Genomic DNA, 26,967 nt, shown 5'->3' on the forward strand with positions numbered 1-26,967 from the left:
AATGGAGTCACTCAACTTATTTACTTATTGGGTGAGTAAATAAGCAAAGTCAGACAAATCAGATTAATAATTTCAGAAAGAGATCTGAGTTTTTGACAGAATGTATGTGGTAATATCTGAAAAATGCAGATCACAGTACTATCTGGAGAGCCTTAGCCTTATTAAAGAAGTGACTAATGTGCTGAGAGTGGTAGCACATGCCTATAAACCATGCCTATAATCAGAAGGCTAAGACAGGAGGCTCTCAAGTGACTAATGGTGCAATGTTGATTTGGGGAGGAGGAGGCTCTAATGATAAACCCTATCTGGTTCAACATTTTTATCAACCACTCTAATAAATATAAAAAACAAATGTGATAGTAACAATACATTACTTGTAATATGCTGAATTATAGAAATAATATGCAAAAAGAATACATCAAAAATTGGTAATAAAACAAGAATAAAGCAAAAATTCAGCAACTTTTTTCTGTTGTGGGTTTGTTTGTTTGTTTTTGGTGCTGGGGATTGAACCCAGGGCCTTGTATATCCAGGGCAAGCACTCTACCAACTGAGCTATAAACCCAGCCCTCTGTTTTTTTGAGGCAGGTTCTAAATTGCCCAGATTAGCAGCAAATTCCTGGGCTTAAGTGATCCTCCTGCCTCAGCCTCCCCAAGAATAAACTGGGACTACAAGCATGTGACACAACATCTGGTTTATGAACTGCATTTTTTAAAGTCTACATAATTTCCCACACAAATTAATTACAGTTAACAAAGTGTAGGAAATTTAGTTTGCTGAAAATCCAATGAAATATTACTAAGCCATGACTCTCAGAAAACTAATGCTAGAATTAATTCCTGTAATGGATAGTTTTAAAAAGAAGGTAATCTCTTACCATATTCTATAGTAATAAGAACCCATCTGGAGTACTGTATTCTAATTATCATTTAAGAGTGAGGCTGGCAAACTAGATTACAAGCAGGAAAACAGAAGAATGGCAAAAGGCCTTAAAAAGTTATATCATATGGGCTGGAGCTAGAGCTCAGCTGCAAAGTGCTCACCTTGCACATGTGAGACCCTGGGTTCGATCCTCAGCACCACATAAAAATAAATAAGTGAAATAAAGGTATTGTGTCCAACTACAACTAAAACAAATATTTTTTTTAAAAAAGTTATATTGTGAGAAAATCATAAAACTCAGCTTGTTGAAAATAGACAAACACATTTTTAGAGGGGTAGAAAGGTGTACATCTTCAAATATGCAATTATTACTTTTTCAAGTAATGTTATTTAAGTTTTTCTATAAATAAGGTGGAGCTTTAGTTTTAATTAAAATAAGATGTTGATTACTAGTATAATAAGTTAGTTCAAAAATGCTGCCTCCTGATCTTGGTAGTCCCATAAATAAGAAAATGAAAAGGCACTGCTCACAATTATATGTCTGTGTGTGTCTCTACTTTGTATTGATAAAACACACTCCAAAACAAATTATCTGTGATGTGAAAATAAATTATGAGAATATTTTACAAAAAAAGATGAAAAAAGGAGACTCAATATATGCAGAGCTCACCTTTTGAAAGTAGTTTTCTGAACTTCTGTGTTGCTGAAAGCTGTTGCTCTGGGCTATTGGAAAATATCATTTCAATCATGTCAGAAGTAATAACACCACCCTGAGAACACAAACAAAAAGCAAATTTAAAATACTATCTTAATTCACAGGACCATAAAGCTTAGTATAAATTATAGCCAAGTTACCTAGTTTGTCACATTTCTCAAGAAATTACATAAAAGTTGATAAATCTTTACATGCAAAAATGTGTAAGATTAGTAATGCAATGAAGCCAAATTCTCCTTCTGATTTAAAATCTCACAATAGTGAAAAAATAATGTCAGTAGTAAAAATCTCCTTGCTTAATACATGACTGGTTGTTCTTTGTTATGATAATTAAAAGGTTAAGTTCTGAAAGACAGTTTTTCAAGACCTCTAAACTTGAAGCAGCTGCTCTCACTCGACCTATTTTTAATTCCATACCCATCTCATCATTACTAGACATTTTTCCTGATATTTCTCCTTGAAATCCAAAGATTCACACACACACACTTTTTGGGGAGGGTGGGGGGATTAACTGATACATATCAGATACTGATCAATTCTACAACTGATTTATTTTTAACTGACATAAAAACTGTACACATCAATGGATACCATGTAATGCTTTACTACATGTACACACTGTGTAATGTTCAAATCAGGACTCTCTTCATTTTACCATTCTATCACTATTGGCTAACATATAGTAGATGCTCAATAAATCTTTACTAAAAAATAGACTGTGGATTCTTGCCACGGCCAAAATCTACAGCTGACTTTTAAACTTATTTAAAATTCCTGGCAGGCATGATGGTGCACAGCTGTAATACCAGCAGCTCAGGAGGCTGAGATAGGAAGATCGAGAGTTTGAAGCCAGCCTCAACAAAAGTGAGGTGCTAACCAACTCAGTGAAACCCTATCTCTTAAAAAAAAAAAAAAAAAAAAAAATCAAACTAGGGCTGGGGATATGGCTCAGTGGTCAAGTGCCCCTGATTTCAATCCCCAGTACCCTAAAATAAATAAATAAATAAATAAAATTTTTATTTCCTTGCTTCTTCATTAAAACTACTTTCTTGCTTTATTAAAACTTTGTAGTTTCCCATTATTTTCTTGCCTTATTATTTTTCCATTTCCTGTTGTAATCCATGCCCAGTATGAGCAACTAACTTTCTTCTCAAAATCATTTGTCACAATGATACAAAATTCTTATTTTAAGAAACCAACAACTGAGTTGTAAATGTTGGATGGTTGGTAAACAATATGTAACATTAAGAACTCCCACTAGGGAATGTATAAAGCATTCTGCTGGGAAGTCAGAAAAGCAACTATTTTCAAAGATGCAAGACCAATTTCTGAATAAACGAAGGTACCTAAATGACTGCTATGACCATGTCTTACACTCAAAGATGTATATATAGTAAGCAACTATCTTTTTCTTTTCTCTCATCCTCTTAAAAGCCAAGCAGATTTTACAACATGGTATCTAAGTTATAGGATACCATTATTACCCAAGGGGAAAGGATTGGTATATTTTTAGCTATATGCAAGAGAATTGTATCATCTTAGGTGGAGACACAACTTTTGTTTATGTCTTTGAGACACAATATGGTGCCAGGAAGATACATATAGATACCAAATTGACAAGAAATAGAGTATGGTAATTTTATCTGTCAACTTGACTAAGTTATGGTACTCAATTATTTGGTCAAATACCAGTCTAGATGTTAGATATCATTATTTTTACGTGTGATTAACATTAAATCACTACATTTGAATGAAATAGATTGCTCCCCATAATATGGATTAGCCTCATGCTCTCAGTTGATGCCTTAAGAGCAAAGAATGTCCAAAAAAGGAATCCAGCCTGTGGACTGGCAACATCGACTCTTCCTTTAATTTCTCCACCTACAGATTTCAAACTTGCCAGCTCCCAATCAAGTGAGCCACTTCCTTTAAATAATCTTCTCTCTCACTGGTTTTCTCTGAAGAACCCAGGTTGATACAGTCTATAACACTGTATTCATTTCATACACATTTTTTAAAAATTGGAAAAACTTTGTGAAAGCTCTAAAAGCAACTACCACAAAAATGATGACAGTATTAGCTATATTCTTTCTAAGTTTATAGCTGAATTAATCTTTATAACTTAATTGTTTAATTGTACATGGTCCAAAATACAATAAACATTTAATAAACCATGAAGAATAAATATGCAGTTTCTTTCAAAATGAAATGCTAAGTAATTTCTGTAGCTATCTAACTTAACCTTTTTATTAAACTCAAAAAGAGATATAAAGGCTGGGAATGTAGCTCAGTGGTAAGTTGCTTGCCTGGCATGCATGAGGCCCTGGGTTCAATCCCTAGCAGAGAGAGACAGAGAGAGCACGCACAAGCTCGCACGCGCACGCTCTCGATAGCTCTCATTATATTTATCACAAAAACACCAAAAGGAGTTGTTGTTGTTATTATTTTACTTACAGGTGCCATCTCCATGTTATTAATCTGGGCCTCATGAAAGCCACCATCTGACATAATTTCTTCTTCTGTTTCTTCTTCTGCAGTAGCAACATTTCTTCGCTTGAATAACTGAAAAAATAAAGACTGTTACTAATGTAATTTTTACACAAGGGACTTGAACATCCAAATACTAGGCACTTGATTTAAAAGGAAAAGGGGATGGAACTCTTTGAGAGTCATTTTAAAAATCCTGAAGTTTGTACTACGTTCACCTAACTGATGAAGAACAATTGTAGATTGCTCCAGTCTTATAATCTAATACAAATAACTATCACAATATGTATAACCAATACTTGATGATTTAAGAGGCCTGACAATACATGACATGGGGAAAAAATTTAAAAAGGAAAGGAAAAGGACATGGCAAACTTGACCATTTCCCTCATAAAGTAAGCAACAAGATCGTCTTAACAATACATCAGGAAAAATGAGAATATAAACAAGGTAAGAATGACTAATATTTCCATTTTAACTCTCAAGAATAGTAGACTGGAGTTTCTGACCTTTTTAAGCTCTCCAGTAATCAGTGACAAGAGTACTAGAATCCTATTTTAAAAGAATTGAGGCAGGCACAGTGGCACACGCTCATAATCCCAGAAGCTTGGGAGTTCAAAGCTAGCCTCAGCAACTTAGAGAAGCCCTAAGTAACTCAATAAGACCCTGTCTCTAAATAAAATACAAAAAAGGGCTGGGAATGTGGCTCAGTGGTCAAGTGCCCCTGAGTTCAATCCCTAGTACTAAAAAGAAAAAAAAAATGATTAATTTGAATAGGCAAAGAAAATATTCTCTCCAAAGTCAGCCTAATGAAAGTGCTTTTCATTATCTCCTTAAGAATCCTGAAAGCCAGGTGCAGTTTGTGCAAAAAGACATGAGGATCTCGAGTTCAAAGCCAGCCTCAGCAAAAGTGAAGTGCTAAACAATTCAGTGAGACCACCTCTCTAAATAATATACAAAAAAAAAAAATAGGACTGGGGATGTGGCTCAATTGTCGAGTGCCCCTCAATTCAATCCCTAGTACCCCCCAATAAATGAATGAATGAATAAAGGCACTGTGTCCATCTACAACTAAAAATATTTTTTTAAAAAAAGTACAGGCTAATAAAAGTAGAGGGAATTATCACTACAGCTCCTACTAACGTAGTAGACCTTAGCAGTGATCATCAAAAGCTGCTAAAATCTGTGGTGAAAGGCTGATGGGGCATCTTTATAGTAGATAGATCATGTTAGCAATATCAATAATATCACAAAAAGAGAGTGATTTTAAATGTGATGCTCCATTGTACTGTCATGTGTAACTAATTAAAACAAATTTTTAAAAATGTGATGCTCTAGGAAGTAGAGTGTCACCTACAAAGTCTCCTTGTTTAAAAAAAAAAAAAACTGTATCTAACCAAGTCTTTATATTTAACTATGAGTTCTTATGAAATATGGGAGCCAAGGAACATTTTAAATGGCATACTCATTCAGACTCATAGGCTCCACAAGGAAAATGTCTTCTCTAACACCATCTTTCCAAGGAATAAATGAGAAAACAGAAAAATGGGGTGGCAAAAGTTATTAGTGATGGTGTCAAGAAAACAAGACATCTATGTGTAGAAGAATGAAGGTGAATCCTTACCATAAACCTTATACAAACATTACCTCAAAATAGATTAAAATTGATAAAGAATTTGCCTACCATGTGTAAGGCCCTGGGTTTAATCCTCAGTCTAACTACAAAACTCTTAGAGGAGAAAATCTTTTCAACACCAAATATGGCAATGATTTCTCAGAAATGAGATCAAAATCACAAAGGATGAAAAAAATAAACAAAAAGGACTATATTAAACCTTAAAACTTCTGCACATTAGCAATAAAGTGAAAAGGCAACCTACAGAATGGAGAAAATGACTGTGAATCATATATCTGATAAGGATTTGAATACCAAAATATATAACAAACTCCTACAATTCAACACCCAATTTTAAAATAAGAGCTGAATAGGCATTTCTCCAAAGATACACAAATGACCTTAAGGATATGAAAAAATGGTCAACATTACTTCTCGATACAAAAAAAAAAAAAAAAAAGTGAGAAATCATTAGAATGGCCCCTATCAAAAAACAGAAAACAAGTGTTGACAAGTATGTGAAAAAAATGGAACACCTCGCACACTGCTGGATGTAACATAAAATGTGCGATTCCTACAGAAAACAGTAAAGAAATTGCTAGGAAAAAAAATCAAAACAGAACTGTCATATAATCAAACATGGAAACAGAAGTAGAACAGTGGTCGTCAGGGGTCTTGGGGAAGAAGAAATTAGGAATAGTTCTTTAATGTTCTATAGCTTTTATAGGGGACGAAGACATGATTGGTGGGAATATGAGATTAAAGGAGTAATTCTAAAAAAAATGGGACCACTGTGCTAACCCCACCTGCTTTCACCTTTGAAAAGCAATGTAGCACTCGCAGCCCTGCCTGGCTTAAGTGGACAGGATATGTTACATTCCTCAGCAAATTACCATTATCTGCAGGAGAAATATGGAGGTCCAAAATAATTCCAATAAGAGGAACATAAGTTATCCTGAAGTGGGTTTTTTTTAACCCTTACAGAGACCAGATTCTATAATTCAAGAAGAGAAGGATTAATTCTTCCCAACCATAAGAACACTGGAACCTGTAGGGTTCCAATTAGAATGTCAATGTAGGCCAAAGTGATCTGAGTGGTCACAGCAGTGGGGACTTGAAAGTCTCATGTCATTCTGCTGTCACTCAAAAGTCAAGAGGTGGGGGCTGGGGATGTGGCTCAAGCGGTAGCGCGCTCGCCTGGCATGCGTGCGGCCCGGGTTCGATCCTCAGCACCACATACCAACAAAGATGTTGTGTCCGCCGAGAACTAAAAAATAAATATTTAAAAAAAAAAAAAAAAAAAGTCAAGAGGTGGACCTGGGTAGGACTCTGGAAACTTCCTTGGGACCCCAATAAAACTACAGTCAAGGAGAGGCATGCTGTCCTTCTCTGAGAAGAATGACTCTCTTCCTTGTAAGTGGCCCCCTTTCTGCTTTTCCATCTCTTTTAATAAATTCATGCCTGTTACTCCAAGCAACACTAAGAACCGGGGTTTTAAGGGCTTGTCCTCTCACTGCCTCAATTTCCCAGAAGGCCCTAGCCCTGTAATAGCTTCAAGATGAAAAAGTTCTAGATATCTGTTACACAACAATGTCAACATGATTAATTCTACCAAACTGTCCATTTAAAATGGTAAGAGGGTAAATTTCATATTATGTAGGATGCTAACCATAAATAAAGACTTTTTAGAGGAGAGTTTAAGAAATATGGGCTGGGGATGTGGCTCAAGACGTAGTGCACTCGCCTGGCATGCGTGTGGCCCGAGTTCGATCCTCAGCACCACATACAAACAAAGATGTTGTGTCTGCCAAAAACTAAAAAATAAATATCAAAAATTCTCTCTCGGGGCTGGGGATGTGGCTCAAGCGGTAGCGCGCTCACCTGGCATGCGTGCGGCCCGGGTTCGATCCTCAGCACCACATACAAACAAAGATGTGACCGCAGATAACTAAAAAATAAATATTAAAATTCTCTCTCTCTGTCTCTCTCTTAAAAAAAAAAGAAAGAAAAAAGAAATTTAAAACAATTCTCTCTCTCTCTCTCCTCTCTCTTAAAAAAAAATGTCTCCAAAGGCAAGACAAAAACTGTTTAGATTCTGTTCTCAAAAATTATAAAAAAGATCATGAGAAAATGTAGGAAATCTGAACGCTGATTAGACATTTTGTTATCAAGGAACTGTTTATTTTTAAGGTATAACACTATTCTGGTTTAAATTAAAAAGTCTTTATCCTTTAGAGATACATATGATGTCTAGCATTTACTTCAGTGTAATGGTGGCTATTATTCTACTTCTGTCCAAAGGATGCCTTTGACATTGCCTGTAGTGTGGGTCTAATTGTAAATTCTTTCAATTTTTATATTTCTGAACACGCCTACATTTCACAATCATCTCTGAAAAATATTTTTGCCAGGTATATTCTAAGTTGACAATTTCTTTTGTTAAAGATATTTCTCCACCAAAATCTGGCTCCTATTGGTTTTTCAGTAACAAATTTGATGTCACCATTATTATTTGCCCTCTTATATGGAAATATGCCTGTTTTTGTGTATTTTATTCATCAAATATAATAATGATACATATTTGTTGTATATAGTGTTGACAACTTGACCCATATATTCAATTTTGAGTGGTCAAATCAGAACAATATGAATTTATATCTCCTTAAACACTTATCATTTCTTTGTTGGGAAACTCTCTTCCAGTTTTTTACAAAATATATAATAAATTCTCATGAACTATAGTCACTCTACTATGCTATAAAACATTAGAACTTAATTCTTTTCCATGTCATTGTATTTTGGTACCCATTAGCCAATCTTTATCTCTTATCTCCCTACCCTCTTTATTTCTAATGGCCACTAATTTACTCTCCACTTCTATAAAATCAACTTTTAGCTTTCACCTATGAGCAAGAGAAAATAGTATTTGTCTGGGTCTGGTTTATTTCACTCAATATAAAATGTTGCAGCAAATTATATAATTTCATTCCTTTTTTCTTTTTTTAAAGAGAGAGTGAGAGAGGGGAGGGAGAGGGGGGGGGAGAGAGAGAGAGAGAGAGAGAGAGAGAGAGAGAGAGAATTTTTTAATATTTATTATTATTTATTATTTATTATTTATTATTTATTATTTATTATTTTCAGTATAGCTATTCTAACTGGAATAAGATGATACCTCATGGTTTTGATTTGTATTTCCCTGACAATTTGTGATATGGAGAATCTTTTACATACTTATTTTTTACCAATGTATAATATATATATTTTGGTTCGACTCTATGGTTTCTGATTCATAACTTCCTCACTGAGGCAGCCCACAGAAACCAGATTTTTTCTCCCTCAAGGAGGGTCACAGGAAGGTTAATCTCTCCTTCCCCTTTCTGTCTTGGAGTTGTCCATAAATTCTCTACTACCCTTCTCTGATAGTAGGTCACAGAATCCTCATTCCAGAGGCTTCCTGCCCCATACCACAGAAGAATGCTACACAGAGAGGCTGAGAATTTAAAACACACAAGCCTGGGTTATTCAACTCACTTTATCAGCATTGGATTTGCAAAGAAACCCAAAAGGAATAGGATTTAGGGAGCTCCCCGCTAGTTGAATACATGGAGGTTCCTGAAGGGTGGCATGCCTGAAGAAGAAACAAAAAGCTCTGTACCCTTTCTCCCATACTGGTTTATTTGTCCCATGCATTTCTTCATAAATATTCTTTATAATAAACCAGCATAGGTTTTCCTGAGATCTTTGAGCTGCTCCAGCAAATAAATTAAACCCAAGGAAGGAAGTGTGGAAACCCCGATTTATAACTGGAAGTTGAAGCACTAGTTAAACAACTTAGGGCTTGCAACTAGCATCTAAAGTAGAGAGGGGAACAAGCAAGTCTTAGAGATGAGCCTTCAACCTGTGGGATCCTACACTATCTCCAGGTGGACAGTGTCAGAATCCAATTTGAATTCCAAGATACCCAGCTAGAGTTGCAGAACTGAATGCTTGTCAGTGATGAGAAATCACTACAACTTATGAGATCTTAGAAGCCCCAAATTGTTGTTGCATGAGAATAAAAACAAGTAGTTTTCCCAAGAGTTTCTCCTGTTTTCTTCCAGTAGTTTCATAATTTTGGGTTTTGCATTTGGGTCTTTGACGGATTTTGATTTTTGACTTTTGTACATGATGAGAGAAAGTCTAATTCCATTTTTCTACATTTGGATATCCAGTTTTTCCAGCACCATTTGTTGAAAAAACTGTCCTTTCTTTAATGTATGTTTTTGGTGCTCTTTATGTGTTTTTGTGGGGGTTTTTTTTTGGGGGGGGGGACCACTGGGGATTTAACCCCGGGCATGTTACCACTGAGTCACATCCCCAATCCTTTTTATTCTGAGACAGGATACCACACTAAGTTGCTTAGGACCTTGCTAAATTGCTGAGGCTGGCCTTGAAATTGTTATCTTCCCGCCTCAGCCTCTTGAGCCACTGGAATTACAGGCATGTATCACCATGCCCAGCTATGTTTTTAAGACTCTTTAGGATTGGTTTTGAGTAGTTTAGTTATATGTGGTTTTAATCATGTTTCTTGTGATTATTTACATTTCTTTAATCAGTGAATTTACAGTTTTCATTAGTTATGAAAAGTTTTAAGATGTTATTTCTTTTAAAAAAATGTTTACTTTTTAGTTATAGTTGGACAAAATATCTTTATTTTATTTATTTACTTTTATGTGGTGCTGAGTATCAAACCCAGGGGCAAGCGCTCTACCACTGAGCCACGACCCCAGCCCCAAGATGTTATTTCTTTAAATATTTTTTTTTCCTCTTCTATCCTCTTTGCCTTTGGAAACTCCCCAATTATTCATAAATTTTCTTGAAATTGTCCCATAACTCAATTACAGTCTTTTTCCCCCCTTGCATGTTTGTACAAAGGAGTGGTTGTTCTTTTTACCTCTTTTTCATTTTTGATAATTTCTATTCCTATGCCTTGAAGTTCACCAATTTCTTCTGCAATTTCTAATTTGTCACCAATCCCATTTGTATAATTTTTATCTCAGACTCATAGTTTTCATCTCCACAAGTTTAATTATTGTCTTTTAAAATATTTCCATGTCTCTAACTTAACTCTTTCAACATAGGAAATACGGTTATGATAACCTTAATGTCATTCTCTGCTAAGTCTATCATCTGTCAGTTTCAAGTGATCTCTCCTCATTACAGGTATATTTTCCTGCTTATTTGTATACTTGGCTATCTTGGATGCTAGGCTTACCAATTTTACCTTGTTAAATACTTTGTATTCATATAAATATTCTTGATCTCTATTCTGGCAGGCAGCTAAGTTATATTAAAACATTTTGATGCTTTTGGAACTTGTTTCTATGATTTGTTATGTAGGTGTGAGTAGTGCTAAGTCTAGAGCTAATTTCCACTAATGAAATCAAGACTTTTGTAAATACTCTACTTAATTCTCCATGAAGTAAAGAGTTTTCCTAGAGTGGCTGGTGGGAACAGGAACTATTCCCAGCCCAATATAAGCACCGGGCACTATATCCTTTCCAACAGCATTTTCTCTAACCTTGGGTAGTTTTCTCAGTCACACATGCTAACCAGTATACTCTACTGAATACTTGAAGAAACACCTTCAAGATTTCCAAGCTTCTATATACAAGTCTTCTTTTCTGACACTCCGTCCCATGCCTTGGACTTCTCATATTCTAAACTCTATGTCAACATACATAGGCTATAGAACTGTTGTTTCATGTATTTTAACTGTTGATTCTTTGTTACTTGAGGTATGAAGGTAAATGGAAGCTCTGCTTACCCATTTTAGCCAAAAGCAGAAGTCCTTATAGTATCCTTTCTGATACTCAAAATACCCCCCCACCCTTTTTTTGGCCTAAGAAGCCTGTTCAAGTTAACTCCTGACTCTTTTGATATAATTTCAGTAATCTCAGATAACTTCTTTATGTTATATAAAAATTACAGTTCATCTTGAGTATTCCCTATTCTTGATTAGAAATAAGTTATTTTTTTTTTTCAAAGAGTCTGGTTCTTTTGGGAAATACTAACTATTTCTGAATACTAAGTCTTAGGATTGCTGGAATGTTCACTACTAAATGTAATTCACTATTTCTAGGCTTTTTCAGGACAGAGCTGGTGTTTTCTTAAAAAAAAAATGACTTTCTAGTGTTATTACCAATTCATATCTAGTTAACCTCTTTGATTTACATATAAATTATACATATACAAACATAGTTTATACATACATACATATATACAGTTTCATGATAATTGTCAATTTTATGATGGCTAAAAGCAATTTTGAAGATTTGTTTACAATTACTTTGGTTCTTAGGATACACATCAATACAGATAGTTTAAAATTCATATAGTTTAAAAACATATTTGAAAATGCTTCTCTGGCCAGACACAGTGGTACATGCCTGTAATCCCAGCAATCTGGGAGGCTGAAGTAGGAGGATCCGAAATTCAAACCCATCTTCCACAACTGAATGAGTCTCTGTCTCAAAATAAAAAAGAAAAAGGACTGGGGGTGTCACCCAATGGTTAGCGCTCCTAGGCTCAATCCATGGTACAAAAAAAAAAAACAACTCTCTAAGTGGCTTTCCCACAAGCATGACATTTAGTTAAGATCATTTGTTTCAACAACCCAATCAATAAATGGGCTAAGGAGCTGAAATGACACTTCTCATAAAAAGATACACAATCAATGAATATATAAAAAAAATGTTTAACATCTTTAGTAATTAGAGAAATGCAAACCAAACTACTCTGAGATTTCATCTCATGCCAGTCAGAATGGCAGTTATCAAGAATACAAATACCAATAAGTGTTGGCGAGGATGTCGTGGAAAGGCACACTCATACATTGCTGGTGGGACTGCAAATTGGTGCAACCACTCTAGAAAGCAGTATGGAGATTCCTTAGAAACCTTGGAATGGAACCACCATTTGACCCAGCTATCTCACTCCTTGGTCTATATCCAAAGGACTTAAAATCAGCATACTATAGTAATGCAGCCACATCAATGTTTGAGGCAGCTCAATTTACAATAGCTAAACTGTGGAAGCAACCTACACGCCCTTCAATAGATGAATGAATAAAGAAACTGTGATATATATATATGTATATATGTGTATATATATATGTATATATGTATGTATATTTTATACACACACACAATGGAATATTACTCAGTATTAAAAGAGAATAAAATTATGGCATTTACAGGTAAATGGATGGAGCTGGAGAATATCAGGCTAAGCGAAGTAAGCCAAACACAAAAAAACCAAAGGCCAAATGTTCTCTCTGATAAGTGGATGCTGACCTATAATGGGGAGGGGGATGTCATGGGAAAATTGGAGGAACTTTGATTGGGCAAAGGGGAGAGAGGAAGGGGGAAGGGAGGAGAAGGTCATGGGGGCAGGAACAATGGTGGAAAGAGATGAACATTATTACCCTAGGTGTATGTATGACTACACATATGGTGCGACACTACATCGTGTACAGACAAATGAAAAGTTGTGCTGCAATTGTGTACAACTAATCAAAATGCATTCTGCTGTCATATTAAAATCAAGAATACAAATACCAATAAGTGTTGGCGAGGATGTAGGGGGAAAAAAAAGATGTACTTAGTGGCAGTGCACTTGCCTAGCATGCCTGAGGCACTGGGTTCGATCCTCAGCACCACATAAAAATAAACAAATAAAATAAAGGCATTCTGTCCATCTAAACTACCAAAAAAATTTTTAAAAATTTAAAAAAAAAGATAATTTGTTTCCTTTCTTTTTTATTGTTTATATGAATTTCTCCCCTCATTTTTATTTAGTTTACAATTATTTAAAGTATACAATTCCAGGACTAGGATGGTAGCTCAGTGGTAGAGCACTCAACAAGCACATGTGAGGCACTGGGTTCAATCCTCAGTACCACATAAAAATAAAATAAAGCTATTGTACCCATCTACAACTAATAAACACATGATCCCAAAATCATATTTAATCACTAAAAATTTTATCTACTGACATTATAAATATTTAGACAGTATCTTTAGTATAATATTACAACTAGTCATGAAAAATACAATTGCTGGTCTGATAACTGACTTGGAACAGCAAAGCTAAGTCAATAGCATTCAAAACTACTGGAGGAAAAGTCTATTACAGAAAATACAATGTTTTGTTTTTAAAACACAATTACTGGGCTGGGGATGTGGCTCAAGCGGTAGCGCGCTCTCCTGGCATGCGTGCGGCCCGGGTTCGATCCTCAGCACCACATACCAACAAAGATGTTGTGTCCGCCAAGAACTAAAAAATAAAAATATTAAAAATTCTCTCTCTCTCTCTCTCTCTCCTCTCTCACTCTCTCTTTAAAAAAAAAAAAATAATAAAAAAAAAATAAAAAACACAATTACTTTCAAGATATCTCAAATGATACTAATGCAATGATAGAAACTCTAGTAGCAGTTTCAAAACAGCAGGCGGAACAATGAAAAAAGCTGACCAATATGCAGTTACTTCTATTACCTAAAAGAAGCACGAACAAAAACTGGTTTTCATGGGGGCTGAGATTGTGGCTCGGCAGTAGAACACTCACCTAACACGTGCAAGGCTCTGGGTTTGAGGCTCAGCACCACATACATACATACATACATACATACATACATACCTACATACAGTTCCTAAAAAACTAGTTTGATGAAAGTTAAGAATGAGGTTAAGGGGTTGGGGATGTAACTCACTAGCAGAATGCTTGCCTACCGTTGAGAAGCCCTGGGTTCAATCCTTAACATCACAAAACAAAACAAAACAAAACAAGCACAAAAGAAGAAAGAAGTGTACGGCATATTCAATTTGAAAAAACAATTCATGAAGCAATAGAATGCTGGGGGAAAATGCAAGTTATGCAACTGTTCGAGGGAAAAGTTCCCAGCATCATAAGTAAATGTAAAAATCATTATAATAAAATAATTCTGTAAGTGAATTGGGGTCATACAGAATCAGAGATGTATTACTAGTCTCCAAAAGGTATGACTGATTTCACTTAATAGTCAGTACTAATAAGGAGTGAGCTAAGTACTCCAAACATTGTTTTGACCATCAATTTTAAATATGCTTTCTTTCTAATACTTCCCTGCAAAATGAACACAAGATTTGTGCCACAGGGAGTCACCAAATAACTTTCATTAGATCAACCTAATGCTACATAATCCTGTGGAAAGAGCATTAATCCAGATGCAAGAGGCTTTTGGTTCCACTAATCTACTATATAATCTTAGGCAAATCACTCAAACTCCAGAGTTTTGTTATATAGCAGATGATCTACATCTGTTAATAGAAATATAATGAAATTTTTAGAATTTTCTTGTTGCCACATTAAAAAAATTTTGATAATATTTAAGTCACATGCCCAGAATATGGTTTCAATATGTTGTCAATTTAGAAAAGATACTTCATGGACTGGGGATGTGGCTCAAGCGGTAGTGTGCTTGCCTGGCATGCGCGGCACTGGGTTTGATCCTCAGCACCACATACAAATAACGATGCTGTGTCCGCCGAAAACCAAAACATAAATATTTAAAAATTCTCTTTCTCTCGCTCTTTAAAAAAAAAAAAAAAGAAAAGATACTTCATATTCTTTCTTCCTACTGTATCTTCAAAACTCAAGGGTAATTTTTTATTTACATGACATCTCAATCTGAATAAGCCACATATTAAATGCTCAATAGCCACCTGTGGGTAGTGGCTACCATACTAGCTTTCAAATTTCTCAGAGAAAACAAAACTAGGAGGAGACACATTCAGAATCTCAAAAGTTCCACAGAAGGGCTGAGGTTGTGGCTCAGTGGTTCAGCACTTGCCTAGTATGCATGAGGCACTGGGTTCCATCCCTGGCACCACACAAAAAAATATAAACAAATAAAATAAAGGTATTGTGTCCATCTACAATGAAAGAAAGAAAGAAAGAAAGAGAGAGAGAAAGAAAGAAAAGGAAAGAAAGAAAGAAAGAAAGAAAGAAAGAAAGAAAGAAAGAAAGAAAGAAAGAAAGAATTTTAAAAAAAAAAGTTCCACAGAACACAATTTGGACATTACTGGTGTAGATGATTTCAAAGGTTCCTTCAAGTGACAAACAGTATTATTCTTTACGACCAAGGTCGTTTCCACTGAACTGCTGCAACCACAAGGGGGAGATTAACAGAAAAAAAAAAAAAAAACTACGAATGTCAGTAATGAATGTATATCCTTCCCTTTTCAATTTTTTATAAAAATATTATATATTTCCCAGGATCACAGAGATTATCTAAAGATATTCACCTGGATTGAATTTCATCCAATCAAATCTAAATTTTTCATTTGTGGCTCACAAGCTCAATCTACACATAAATATCATTAAAAAAGGAAACAATAACTCAACTTGAAGTTTGGCTGACAGAATTAATTCATAAAGTGTTTACCTGACATACATACAATACTCTATAGTTAACTATTATCATCCATACTTCAAAATTACTAAAATTAATCCAGTGCACTATTCTAGAACTGTACACTCTATTATTCACAACAATATATTATTCACATACAATTAAATAGATCATACAGCTCTATTATTTACAACAGAAGAATTAAAATAGATCATACAACTTTTCTTTTCTAAATCAATATAATTTTCACACCACTAGTAACAAAAAATAAAACAATCTGCCTTTCAGGATGAGTTATACAAATTAAAATAACAGTCCTTTCTATCTGCCTACCCTCAGAAACACCACCCTGCAATCATAAGACAAAAACCATAAATTACTCTTATTTACTGAAATCAGAAGACATGTGTAACCCGTAACCATATCTATGACAATAAAAGGCAGGCTTAGAAAAGACATGAGTCACTATAATGGGAGATCAAACCTAAAAAGTCTGTGGAGGAATTACTGTTGAGAAACAAGTCCATAAACCACACAAAGCTCTGGAAAGACTCAGAACTGAAAAAAAATTTAGTCCAAAAATCTGAAGAAAGCCAAACTAGTTTAATAAAGGAGTGGGGGGAGGATATTCCAAGAAAAAGAAAGTACAAAAAAGAAAATGTAACCACAGTGTACTGCTTAGCTGTGAATAACACATACATAATGAAATATTACTGTACTAGGAGAATAGAAAAATTGAAAGTTATATAAGAACTTAAATCTTCAACTACCACAAGAGAACATCAATAGATAATACTCCAAATTGAAAAAGTTATACAGTAATATACACATATTATTTAGAAATTTAACAGTTGAAGCCACATTGAACATTGAAGAGAACTGAAAGTGGATTTTTTGAGAAAGCAAGCAGAAAAATTATTTCAAGTATTTTCAAGTATTTTAGCATTACTGGGCTTTTTCAACTTGGTACACAAAGTATTCCAAGTAAAAATAGTTTTTTTGGGAAAAAAAAAATCATGATTTGCATACACTTATGTACAGACTACAGGTTGCCTAGTCTGTCAAATAATTAATGGGAAATACTGGCTATCCAGAGTTTATCATCTTGGTTTTTCCAGAAGATATTTCTTCTAACTCTTAATATCAAGAAAGCCTCCATTCTTCATCATTGTTTTCTTATGAACTTTTTAGCAACACTTGTGTTACCCACTGATGCTGAGCCAGCAAGTCTAAGTAGCTCAAAAACTTTTATTAGTAAACACAAAGTGTTCTTTCTGTATGTGAAGAATTACAAGTTACCACCAGGGCATGGTAGCTGTAATCCCAGCTACTCAGGAGGCTGAATGAGGTAGGAGGAATGCCAAATTTAGACCAGCCTGGGCAACTTAGCAAGACACTGTTTTAAAATAAAAAATAAAAAGGAGGGGTTGAGGCTATAGCTCAGTGGCAGAGCGCTTGCCTAGCATATGTGAGACATTGGGTTCAATCCTTAACATCACATAAAAAGCTAAACAAGTAAAAGCATGCTGTCCATCTACAACTATAAAATCTTTAAAAAAAATAAAATAAAATGAAAAGGGGCTAGAAATAATAGTTCAGTGGTTCAATCCCTAGCACTGTAGAAAAAGAGAGAGAAAGTAAGAGCTCAATTAGAAACGCATTAATAAACAGTAAAATGCTCTACCAAAAATAAACTTTAGTTTGGTCTGTCATTGCCAATTGCAAAAAGATCATTTATACAGTGCTGCTGGATAACAAATATTAAGTTCTTATATACTGAAGGGATAGCCCTAAAAGCTAGATATCTTTTGTATATTTGGCAGCATCCACTCCTATATCACTCTCAAATCTAACTGCTCAGTTGGTGTAAGCCAGTTACTTTTTCAGATAGATGACAAAGCAACTGTGCAAAGATAAACAGTCCCTGAATGAATTTGTGTTTTCCTGATGTTTACTATTTTAGAAATTAGGCGTGAAGTAAGTACTGTTTTGTATTGGGAAGCCTGTTTACTCTTACTAGTTCTGGCCATACAAGTTACTATATGTGAAATGACAAAATTAAAATTTTATAGAGCAGTCTCCAGAAACTAATAAAAGCCCTATTGCAATTTCTGATCTCATACAATAAATATGGTAAACTTCCAATAAAAAATTGTTTTAGTCAGATGTATGAAGGTCATACTTGCCACCTGATATACTAAGTACTTTGAGCATCTACCTTCAGGCAATTAATATGAAAATTTTATTTTTAATGTAAATTTTATAAGCGTTTAATTGTATGAATTAGCAATTGCCAAGAAGAAACAAAACACTGTGTTAGTGATAGAGTACAACTACCACAACTTCAAATGGCTTTATACTAAAGACAATCCCTATGTGTGAGATTATATTCAGATCAGTACCTGTGTTCACCTGCATATATGCATACATTCACATTTATATAGGTGAATATAAGTATATAACAATACGTTTTTTTTATTTCAAAGAAAAGGAACTTTACCACAAAAACAGAATCTATTAAATTAATCCAAATAAAAGGATAATAAATCCACCATCAATCAGACAGATGCAGAGAGGCAATAAGAATCCAAAAGAAACCCTTTTATGAATAAATAGTTACTGTCAACGATAAGATAGAATTTATAACTTTATTCACTATACTCAATATAAAGTCTTTCATAATATTACAAAATACCCTTATCAATAATGATGATAATGCTAACAATAAAGTGCTTGATTCAAACATCTACAACCCTAACAAATAAAAAACTGAGACTGTAATGTACTCTTCGATTTCACCTAAATTATCTAGAGCTATGCTTCTCCAGAGTATGTATTGGAGCTGAGATGGCAGCTCAGCAGCAGAACGCCTGCCTTGCATGTGCGAGGCCCTGGATTCCATCCTCAGCACCACATGCGGTGTAACTGCAAAATATTTATGACAGATTATCTTATTTTTCAGGTATGAGGGGTTCTCACTCATTTATATGCCTTCACCTTTATGATGTTTTTATAATGTGGGGGTCAAAAGGTCCTTCAAGACTCAAAAGTCTATTCTTAGCAAAAGAAAAGAAAAAGTCACCTAAGCTTTAGGCCTTTAAATGTCTGCTGAAAGTGATAGACCAGGCTGGGGTTATGGCTCAGCTGTTGAGTGCTCACCTAGCACACGTGAGGCCTTAGATTTGATCCTCAGCACCACATAAAAATAAAGATATTGTGTCCAATAAAAAATAAATATTAAAAGAAAAAGAAAGTGATGAACCATCTGTCCTAAGCATTTGTGTGTGTGTGTGTGTGTGTGTGTGTGTGTGTGTGTGTTGAGTTTTGTAGGTGAACACAATACCTTTATTTTTTATTTTTATGTGGTGCTGAGGATCGAACCCAGTGCTTACACATGCTAGGCGAGCACTCCATCACTTGAGCCACAACCCCAGCCTAGTCCTAAGCACTTTTAAAGGGAGATACAGTGAGGCTAAGTCCCAATGCTCTTGTAAGATGTTCTCAGGTTAAAAATGATTTAAAAAAAGGAAAAAAATTTAAAAACCCAATGTCATAAATGTTCTTATGAATAATACAGAAATCATTCAGGAATAAAAACATACATTCCCTGAAATTTTACTTTAAAACTAAAGGAATATAAAGGTAAACAAATAGGAAGCAGGTATGGTGTGGCTAGGGATATAGCTCTATTTTTTTTTAATTAGCTACACATGACAGTACAATGATCTTGACACTTCATACATTTGAATCAAATGGGGTATAATTTCTCATTTTTCTGACTGTACAGGTTGCAGAATCACATTGGTCATACAGTCACCGATATACATATACATATACAGCAATAATAATCTCTATTTTATTCTGCTGCCCTTCCTAAACCCCCTTCCCCTCCCCTCCCATCACTTCTCTCTACCCAATCTAATGGGACACAGATTTTTTTTTCCTCACAACATCATACATGTATTCTGTATAACGATGAGGGTCTCCTTCCATCTTCCATGCAATTCCCCTTCTCCCTCCTTTTCCCTCCCACCTCTCTTCCCTATTTAGTGATAATCTTTTTCTCATGTTCTTCCTCCCTATCCCATTTTGAGTCACCCCCCTTATATCAGAGAAGACATTCGGCATTTGTTTTTTTAAGGGATTGGCTAACTTCACTTAGCATAATCTGCTCTAATGCCATCCATTTCCATGCAAATGCCATGATCTTGTTATTTTTTAGTGCTGAGTAATATTCCATTGTGTATAAATGCCACATTTTGGGGGGGATATAGCTCTACTGGTAGAGTGCTTGCCTGGCATGCACAAGGCCCTGAGTTCAACCACACCATCACCAAAAACAAACAAACAAAAAAAGCAGCAGCAGGTATGGGTTTATAAGCTTCATTATCTCTTTATTTTTGTATTATGTTTATAAATTTTCAAATTAAAGTTTATAACAAGAAGCAATGTTTTTTGGTCATTTGAGAATCAATCCATGTACAAAATCTTAAGAAGGAAACATTAATTTATGAAAAAATATAGGCCAAAATATTAAATAGTAGTTATACTGAGAAAATAGGAAACTGAGAGATTGACCCATTTTTTTATCCATTTTTCAGTACCTTCTCTTCCCTATCCTCAAAATATGTTGATTTTATAGAAGGGGAAGGGATAAACGTTAAAATAAAAATGGAAGTGAGATTTCCTTCTTAATATGGAACATTAAGTTCTTTATAAGAAATAAACAAGAACTTACCTGCTCTTCTCTTTTCTGCTTGCGTAACTGTAGTCCTTCTTCCTCCCTCCTCCTGCGCATCTCATCAGGATTCAGAGACTTGTTCTTATAACTTTTCAGGCGAAAGTTCTCTTTTCCTGGGGTGGTCATGATTTCTACAAGTGTGGAGAGAGAGCAGCTGAGCTTACTGTTAACTAACATAAGCTTTGCTATTCCACAAGCTCAGTCTTAAACATATACATGCCTAAACTCATCCCAAAGAGACACCAGAAATTATTTGATTATTTTTAAAAGTTTTATTAAAATACATAATGCATCATTTTTTTGTTTTGTTTTGTTTTTTTTTTGTTTTTTTACTGTATTCACAGCTGTGTACAACAATCACTGGAGTGAATTTCAGAGTACTTTCATCACCTTAAAAAGAACACTGTATCATTTAACTAACATTCCTATTTTGGACATATCATGTGATCACAATCATATAATATGCAATATTTTATGACTGGCTTCCTTCAATTAACTGATGAGAGGTAAGAGTCAAACTTCTTTTTTAAGTGACTATGCAGTTTCCCAACAATATCTGGCAAAACTATTCTCATTTACACTGTAGCATATATCAGTACTTCAGGCCTTTCTATGGCTCAAAAATACTGCATTCTACGTATATATCCAATTATATTTAATCATTGATCAACTGAGGGACATCTGAGTTATTTCTGCCTTTTGGCTATTATGAACAATGTTTCTATAAATGCTTGTAGATGAGTTTTCCCATATGCAAACTTTTATTTCTCATGCTATATACATAAGAATGGAAATGCTGAGGTATGTAATATGTTTATCAACTGAGGAACTATCCAACTGTCTCTCCAAAGTGGCTTTACCATTTTAAATTCCCATCAGCAGCATGAGGGTTACAATTTCCCTACATCCTCGTTAACACTTTGCTATTGAGATTTTTAACCTAACCATTCTAGTGCACATGAAGCAATATTTCATTGTGGTGTTGGTATGCAATACCCTGAAGACTTAATGAAATACAGCATCTTTTCAAACTAATTATTTGCTAACTGTAATATCTCCAAATACAATTTATTCAAATTCTTTTGTCCCTTTTTTAATTGGTTTATTTTTACTTTTGAGTTGTAAGAATTCTTTATCCATTTCAGATAACTGTCTTATCAACTATAATTTGTAAATGTTCTTCTATTATATAGGTTATCTTTCCACTTTCCTAATGGTATCATTCCAAGCACAGAAGCTTTTAATTTTGAAGTCCAAGTTAATCTTTCTCTTTTCTTGTCCATGCTTTTAGTGTCATAATATTAAGAATCAAGGGGCTGGGGATGTGGCTCAAGTGGTACCTCGCTCACCTGGCATGCGTGCGGCCCAGGTTCGATCCTCAGCACCACATACAAACAAAGATGTTGTGTCCGCCGAAAAACTAAAAAACAAATATTAAAATTTTCTCTCTCTCTTTAAAAAAAAAAAATCCTGGACCTTACTTATGTTGCCTTCTAAGAGTTTTATATGTTATTTTTTACATATAAGTCTGTAATCCATTTCGAGTTAAATTTCTACATGGTGAGAGATAAGAGTCAAACTTCTTTTTTAAGTGGCTATGCAGTTTTCCCAACAGTATTTGGTGAAGCTGTTCTTTCTTCCTTGAATGGTCTTGGCAACTGCTATAGACTGAACATCTGTATACCTCCAAAATTCAATTGTATGTGAAATCCTAACTCCTGTTGTAATGGTGTTGGAAGGTGGGGCCAGTATGATTTGGTCATGATGATAGAACCCTCTTGAGGGCTGGGGATGTGGCTCAAGCGGTAGCGCGCTCGCCTGGCATGCGTGCGGCCCGGGTTCGATCCTCAGCACCACATACCAACAAAGATGTTGTGTCCGCCGAGAACTAAAAAATAAATAAATATTAAAAATTCTCTCTCTCTCTCTCTCTCTCTCTCTCTCTCCTCTCTCACTCTCTCTTAAAAAAAAAAAAAAAAAAAAAAAAAGAACCCTCTTGAAAGGGATTATTGCCCTTGTAAAAGAGATCCCAGGGTGCTTGCTTGACTCTTGTGCCATGTGAAAATATCATCCATCTATGAATCAGGAAGCACGCTCTCACTGAATACAGAATCTCCCAGCATCTTGATCTTGGGATTTCTTGGCCTCCAGAGTATAAGAAATAAATTTCTGTTGCTTATGAGTCACCTGGTCTCTGGTATTTTGTTAAAACTGCTCAAAGAGACTATAATGACACTCTTGTTGATAACCAGTTGACCATAATTATATATATATATTTTTTTTTTTTTCATGGTTTAATTTCTTAACACTCAAATCTATGCCATTGACCTATATGTTAATATGTGTTATCCTGGGCTGGGGATGTAGCTCAGTTGGTAGAGTGCTTGCCTCACATGCACAAAGCCCTGGGTTCAATCCCCAGCACCACAAACACACACACACACACACACACACACACACACACACACACACGGTGTTATCCTGTCAATTCCAGTCTTGATTACTACTGTCGGATACTAAATTTTGAAATGAGAAAGAGTGATTCTTCCTACTGAAATTCTTTTTCAAGATTGTTTCAGTATTATGAATTCCTAAATTCCACATGAATTTGAGAAATCAGTTTCTCCATTTCTATAAAGAAGCCAACTGGGATTCTAATAGAACTGCACTGAATCTGTCAATTTGGGGAATATTGGCACTTTAGGCATGTTAAATTCCAACTCATTAAGATAGGATACTTTTCTATTTTGATCATCTTTAATTTCTTTCTACAAGTTTAGACTTGTTAAATTCATTCCTAAATATTTTATTTTTATGCCATCATAAATGGAATTTTATTTCATTTTCAGACTATACATTGCAAGCCTATAGATCACAACTGATTTTTACATATTAGTCTTATAGACTACAATTTTGCTATATGAGTGCTAACTTTTTAGTGGATATACAAGATCGTGTCATGTGTAAGAGAACTTTACTTCCTTTCTGACCTTGATACTGTTTCTTCCTTTTTCTTAAATTTCTCTGGCTAGAAACCTCAGTACAAAATCAAATAGATGTGGAGAGAACAGATATCTTTGTCTTATACCAGATTATTACAAGCAAAGCAACCAGTATTTCATCAATAGGAATGATGGACTTTAGTCTTGTTGAGAAGTTCCCTTTTATTTCTAGTTGACTGTTTTTATCAGAAAAAGGTGATGGATTTTATCAAATGCTTTTTCCAGTGTCTACTGAGATGACAGCATTTTTTTTTTGTTTTACTATTACATTAATTGATTTTTTGATTTAAAATCAATCATATTTCTAGGATAAATTCCACTTAGTCATGATGTATAAACCTTTTTTATATGCTGTTGAATTCAGTTTGCTAGTATTCTGACAAGGACTTTTATGTTCATATTTGTAATATTGGTCTGTAGTTTTCTTGAAATGCCTTTCTCTGGCTATAGTATCAAAGTAATACAAGCTTCATAAAATGAGTTGGGAGGGGGCTGGAATTGTGGCTCAGCAGTAGAGCGCTCGCCTAGCACAGATGGGACCCGGGTTTGATCCTCAGCACCACATAAAAATAAAGGCATTATGTTGTGTCCATCTACACCTTAAAAATATATATATATATTAAAAAAATGTTGGGAGGTGTTCCTTCATGTTCTGCTTTTTGGAAGAGTTTTTGAAGATTTAGTAATAATTCTTCTTTAAATGTTTAGTAGAATCCAGCAGTGAAATCAGATAGGCCTAGGCTTTTCTTTGTAGGTAGTTTTGTGATGCCTTCATAAGGTAGTCTATTCCTTACTGAGACAGTTTTGATAGTATTTCTTTTGAAAAAAAAAAATGTCAAAGTCATTTAATTTATTGGGATAAAACGGTTCAATTTCTTCATAATTCTTCTAATTTTTATAAGGTCACATATAATGTGTCCTTCTTCATATCTGATTTGTATAGTCCATCCCTCATCTGCAGCAGTTTTGCTTTCTGAGTATTCAGTTACCTGTGACCAATCATGGTCCAAAATTATTAAATAGAAAAATTCTAGAAATAAATAATTCATAAGTTTTAAACTGCACATCATTCTAATTACTGATGTAATCTCACACCATTCTACTGTCTTACCAGGAAGGTAAATAACCCCTATGTTAATCCAGTTTACCAATGCTACGTATGCTATCTAACCATTATTCACTTAGAGGCTATCTCAGCTGTCATACAACTGTTGCCGCTTGTATTCAGGGTTTAAAACTTCCACTGACAGTATTAGAATGTACCATGCACAGATAATAAACTACTATCTTTCATTTATGGTGTTGTTTACTTAATGAATTTAGTTATGATTCTACCTAGTTATTCTGATTACAGAAAGTAGGGTATTAACATCTGCTAGGAGCCACAGCAAAAGTATTGATACATGGTACCTTTGGTTTAGGTGACTGCCAGCTAGCCATTGAGATGATTATGTTAAGCTTTACATTCATATGGTAATTGGACTCCTGCTGTTCACCTCTTACGGGACTCAGGTTACTCATGTCACTCATGTAATGGGAGAGTTCCCATTGGTTGGGGAAGGATAGTAGGAGGGAACTTCCGGGGCAGGTCCGGGCGCCCAGTTCCGGTGACACACGTGGGTCGACCTGCTTGCTAGCAGGACGCACACGGGACGCTGGCGGCTTTTTTTAATAAAGCTTTCTTCCCCGCTTGAATGGTTCGTGTTTTTGTGCCCAGCCGGTTGCGGTGGCTCGTGCTTCTGTGTGCAGGAGGGTTGCGGCAAACATCTCCTCAGTCTTATTATTGAATCATCTATCCCTTCATTTCTGCCCTTTTTTTTTTTTTTTTTTGCTTTCCCCCCTCATTTTTCACTTCTGAATGTCCCAGCACCATTTCCAGAGGCTTTATACTATAATTTTCCTCAGTTTTACTTACTGGGGGAGGGTCAGAACAGAGCTCCTTATTTGTTATGCTGAAAATTGTAGGAACTTTGGGGACGGGGTGCTAGGGATCAAACCCAACTTTGTCTATCAACCCTACAGAGCTTTCAACTAATATAGTAACTAATTTTTAAACTATGGTTACTAATATCATAACTAATTTTTACAGACCGTAGACATGACTGACAATTTTATCTCCAATTTTCTTCTATGACAAACAATGCTATAATACATATTTTTTGTGTATTTATGCATATTTGTGCAATTATAGCCATGAATAAATTCTAACACTGAAACCAAATGTATGTGCATTTACGGTTTTGAAACTGTCAAGCTATTCTTTAAAATGCTGCATGCTGTACCAGGGTAGGTACCTGTTCTCCCCATCACACACTAACAAAGAATTTACAACTCAACTTTTACATATTCAACAATGTACACAAAAAAATACACTTCTCATGATGAAAATATTTTCATATGAATATTACTAAGTTGTCAAATGTCCTTTTCACTTTCACTCTTACAAGTTTTTCAAAGACTTCATGATGTATGATGACATCATCATCTGACATTCAATGGAATGTGCTTGTGTATGCCCGTGTTGCGTAATTTTGTTTTAATTTCGAACAAAATAAATGTTAAGAGATAACAACAACAACAACAACAACAAAATTCAAGCAAAAGTTCTTTGGAATTTTCATTAAGAATAAAAAGAAATTCTGAAACCAAAGAATCTGAGAACCATTGGTCTAAATAATCTTTTGACTTGTTAAGAAAAAAGAAAAAGTCCTTTGATTTTCAAAGGACAGTCAATAGAGATTAAGAAAATATTCTGTCTTCTTGATCCAGAATTAAATATGTATTTCCATTTTATCTCTTTTAATGCAATAATGAATGTGAACTTTCCTTCCCTTATATTCTATTATTGTTTATATACAAGAAAACGATTCGTTACCATATTATGCAAACCACTGAATTAAATCTGCTACTGAAATGTTTTGACATTTTCACAGCTGACACTCTTAATATTTAATATTTCAAGCATTTATAAATTTTGCCTTCTCTATTCTCAAATTTTTCTATTTCACTGCCCTTTATTAACTCATACTTCCAAAACAATGTTAAGCAAGAAAGGTATTTGTTGGTGTGTCTTATTTCTGATTCTGATTTGTTT

At 34.8% G+C, this 26,967-nt stretch overlaps 1 protein-coding gene across 1 annotated transcript in view; it reads right to left on the reverse strand.

Annotated features, from left to right (window-relative positions):
- The window catches only part of Kpna1 (karyopherin subunit alpha 1), a 62,053-nt gene that overhangs the window by 24,203 nt on the left and 10,883 nt on the right, over positions 1 to 26,967 (reverse strand). Inside the window, exons 2-4 of the mRNA XM_077795350.1 lie at positions 20,869 to 21,002; positions 4,053 to 4,160; positions 1,554 to 1,653 (exon numbers count right to left, since the gene is read on the reverse strand). Of these exons, the coding sequence (XP_077651476.1) occupies positions 1,554 to 1,653; positions 4,053 to 4,160; positions 20,869 to 20,997 (337 nt within the window). The 5' untranslated portion in view covers positions 20,998 to 21,002. The remainder of the gene's footprint in view (positions 1 to 1,553; positions 1,654 to 4,052; positions 4,161 to 20,868; positions 21,003 to 26,967) is intronic.

This window comes from Urocitellus parryii, chromosome 2 (genome assembly GCF_045843805.1).
Source record: "Urocitellus parryii isolate mUroPar1 chromosome 2, mUroPar1.hap1, whole genome shotgun sequence".
NCBI lineage: Eukaryota > Metazoa > Chordata > Mammalia > Rodentia > Sciuridae > Urocitellus > Urocitellus parryii.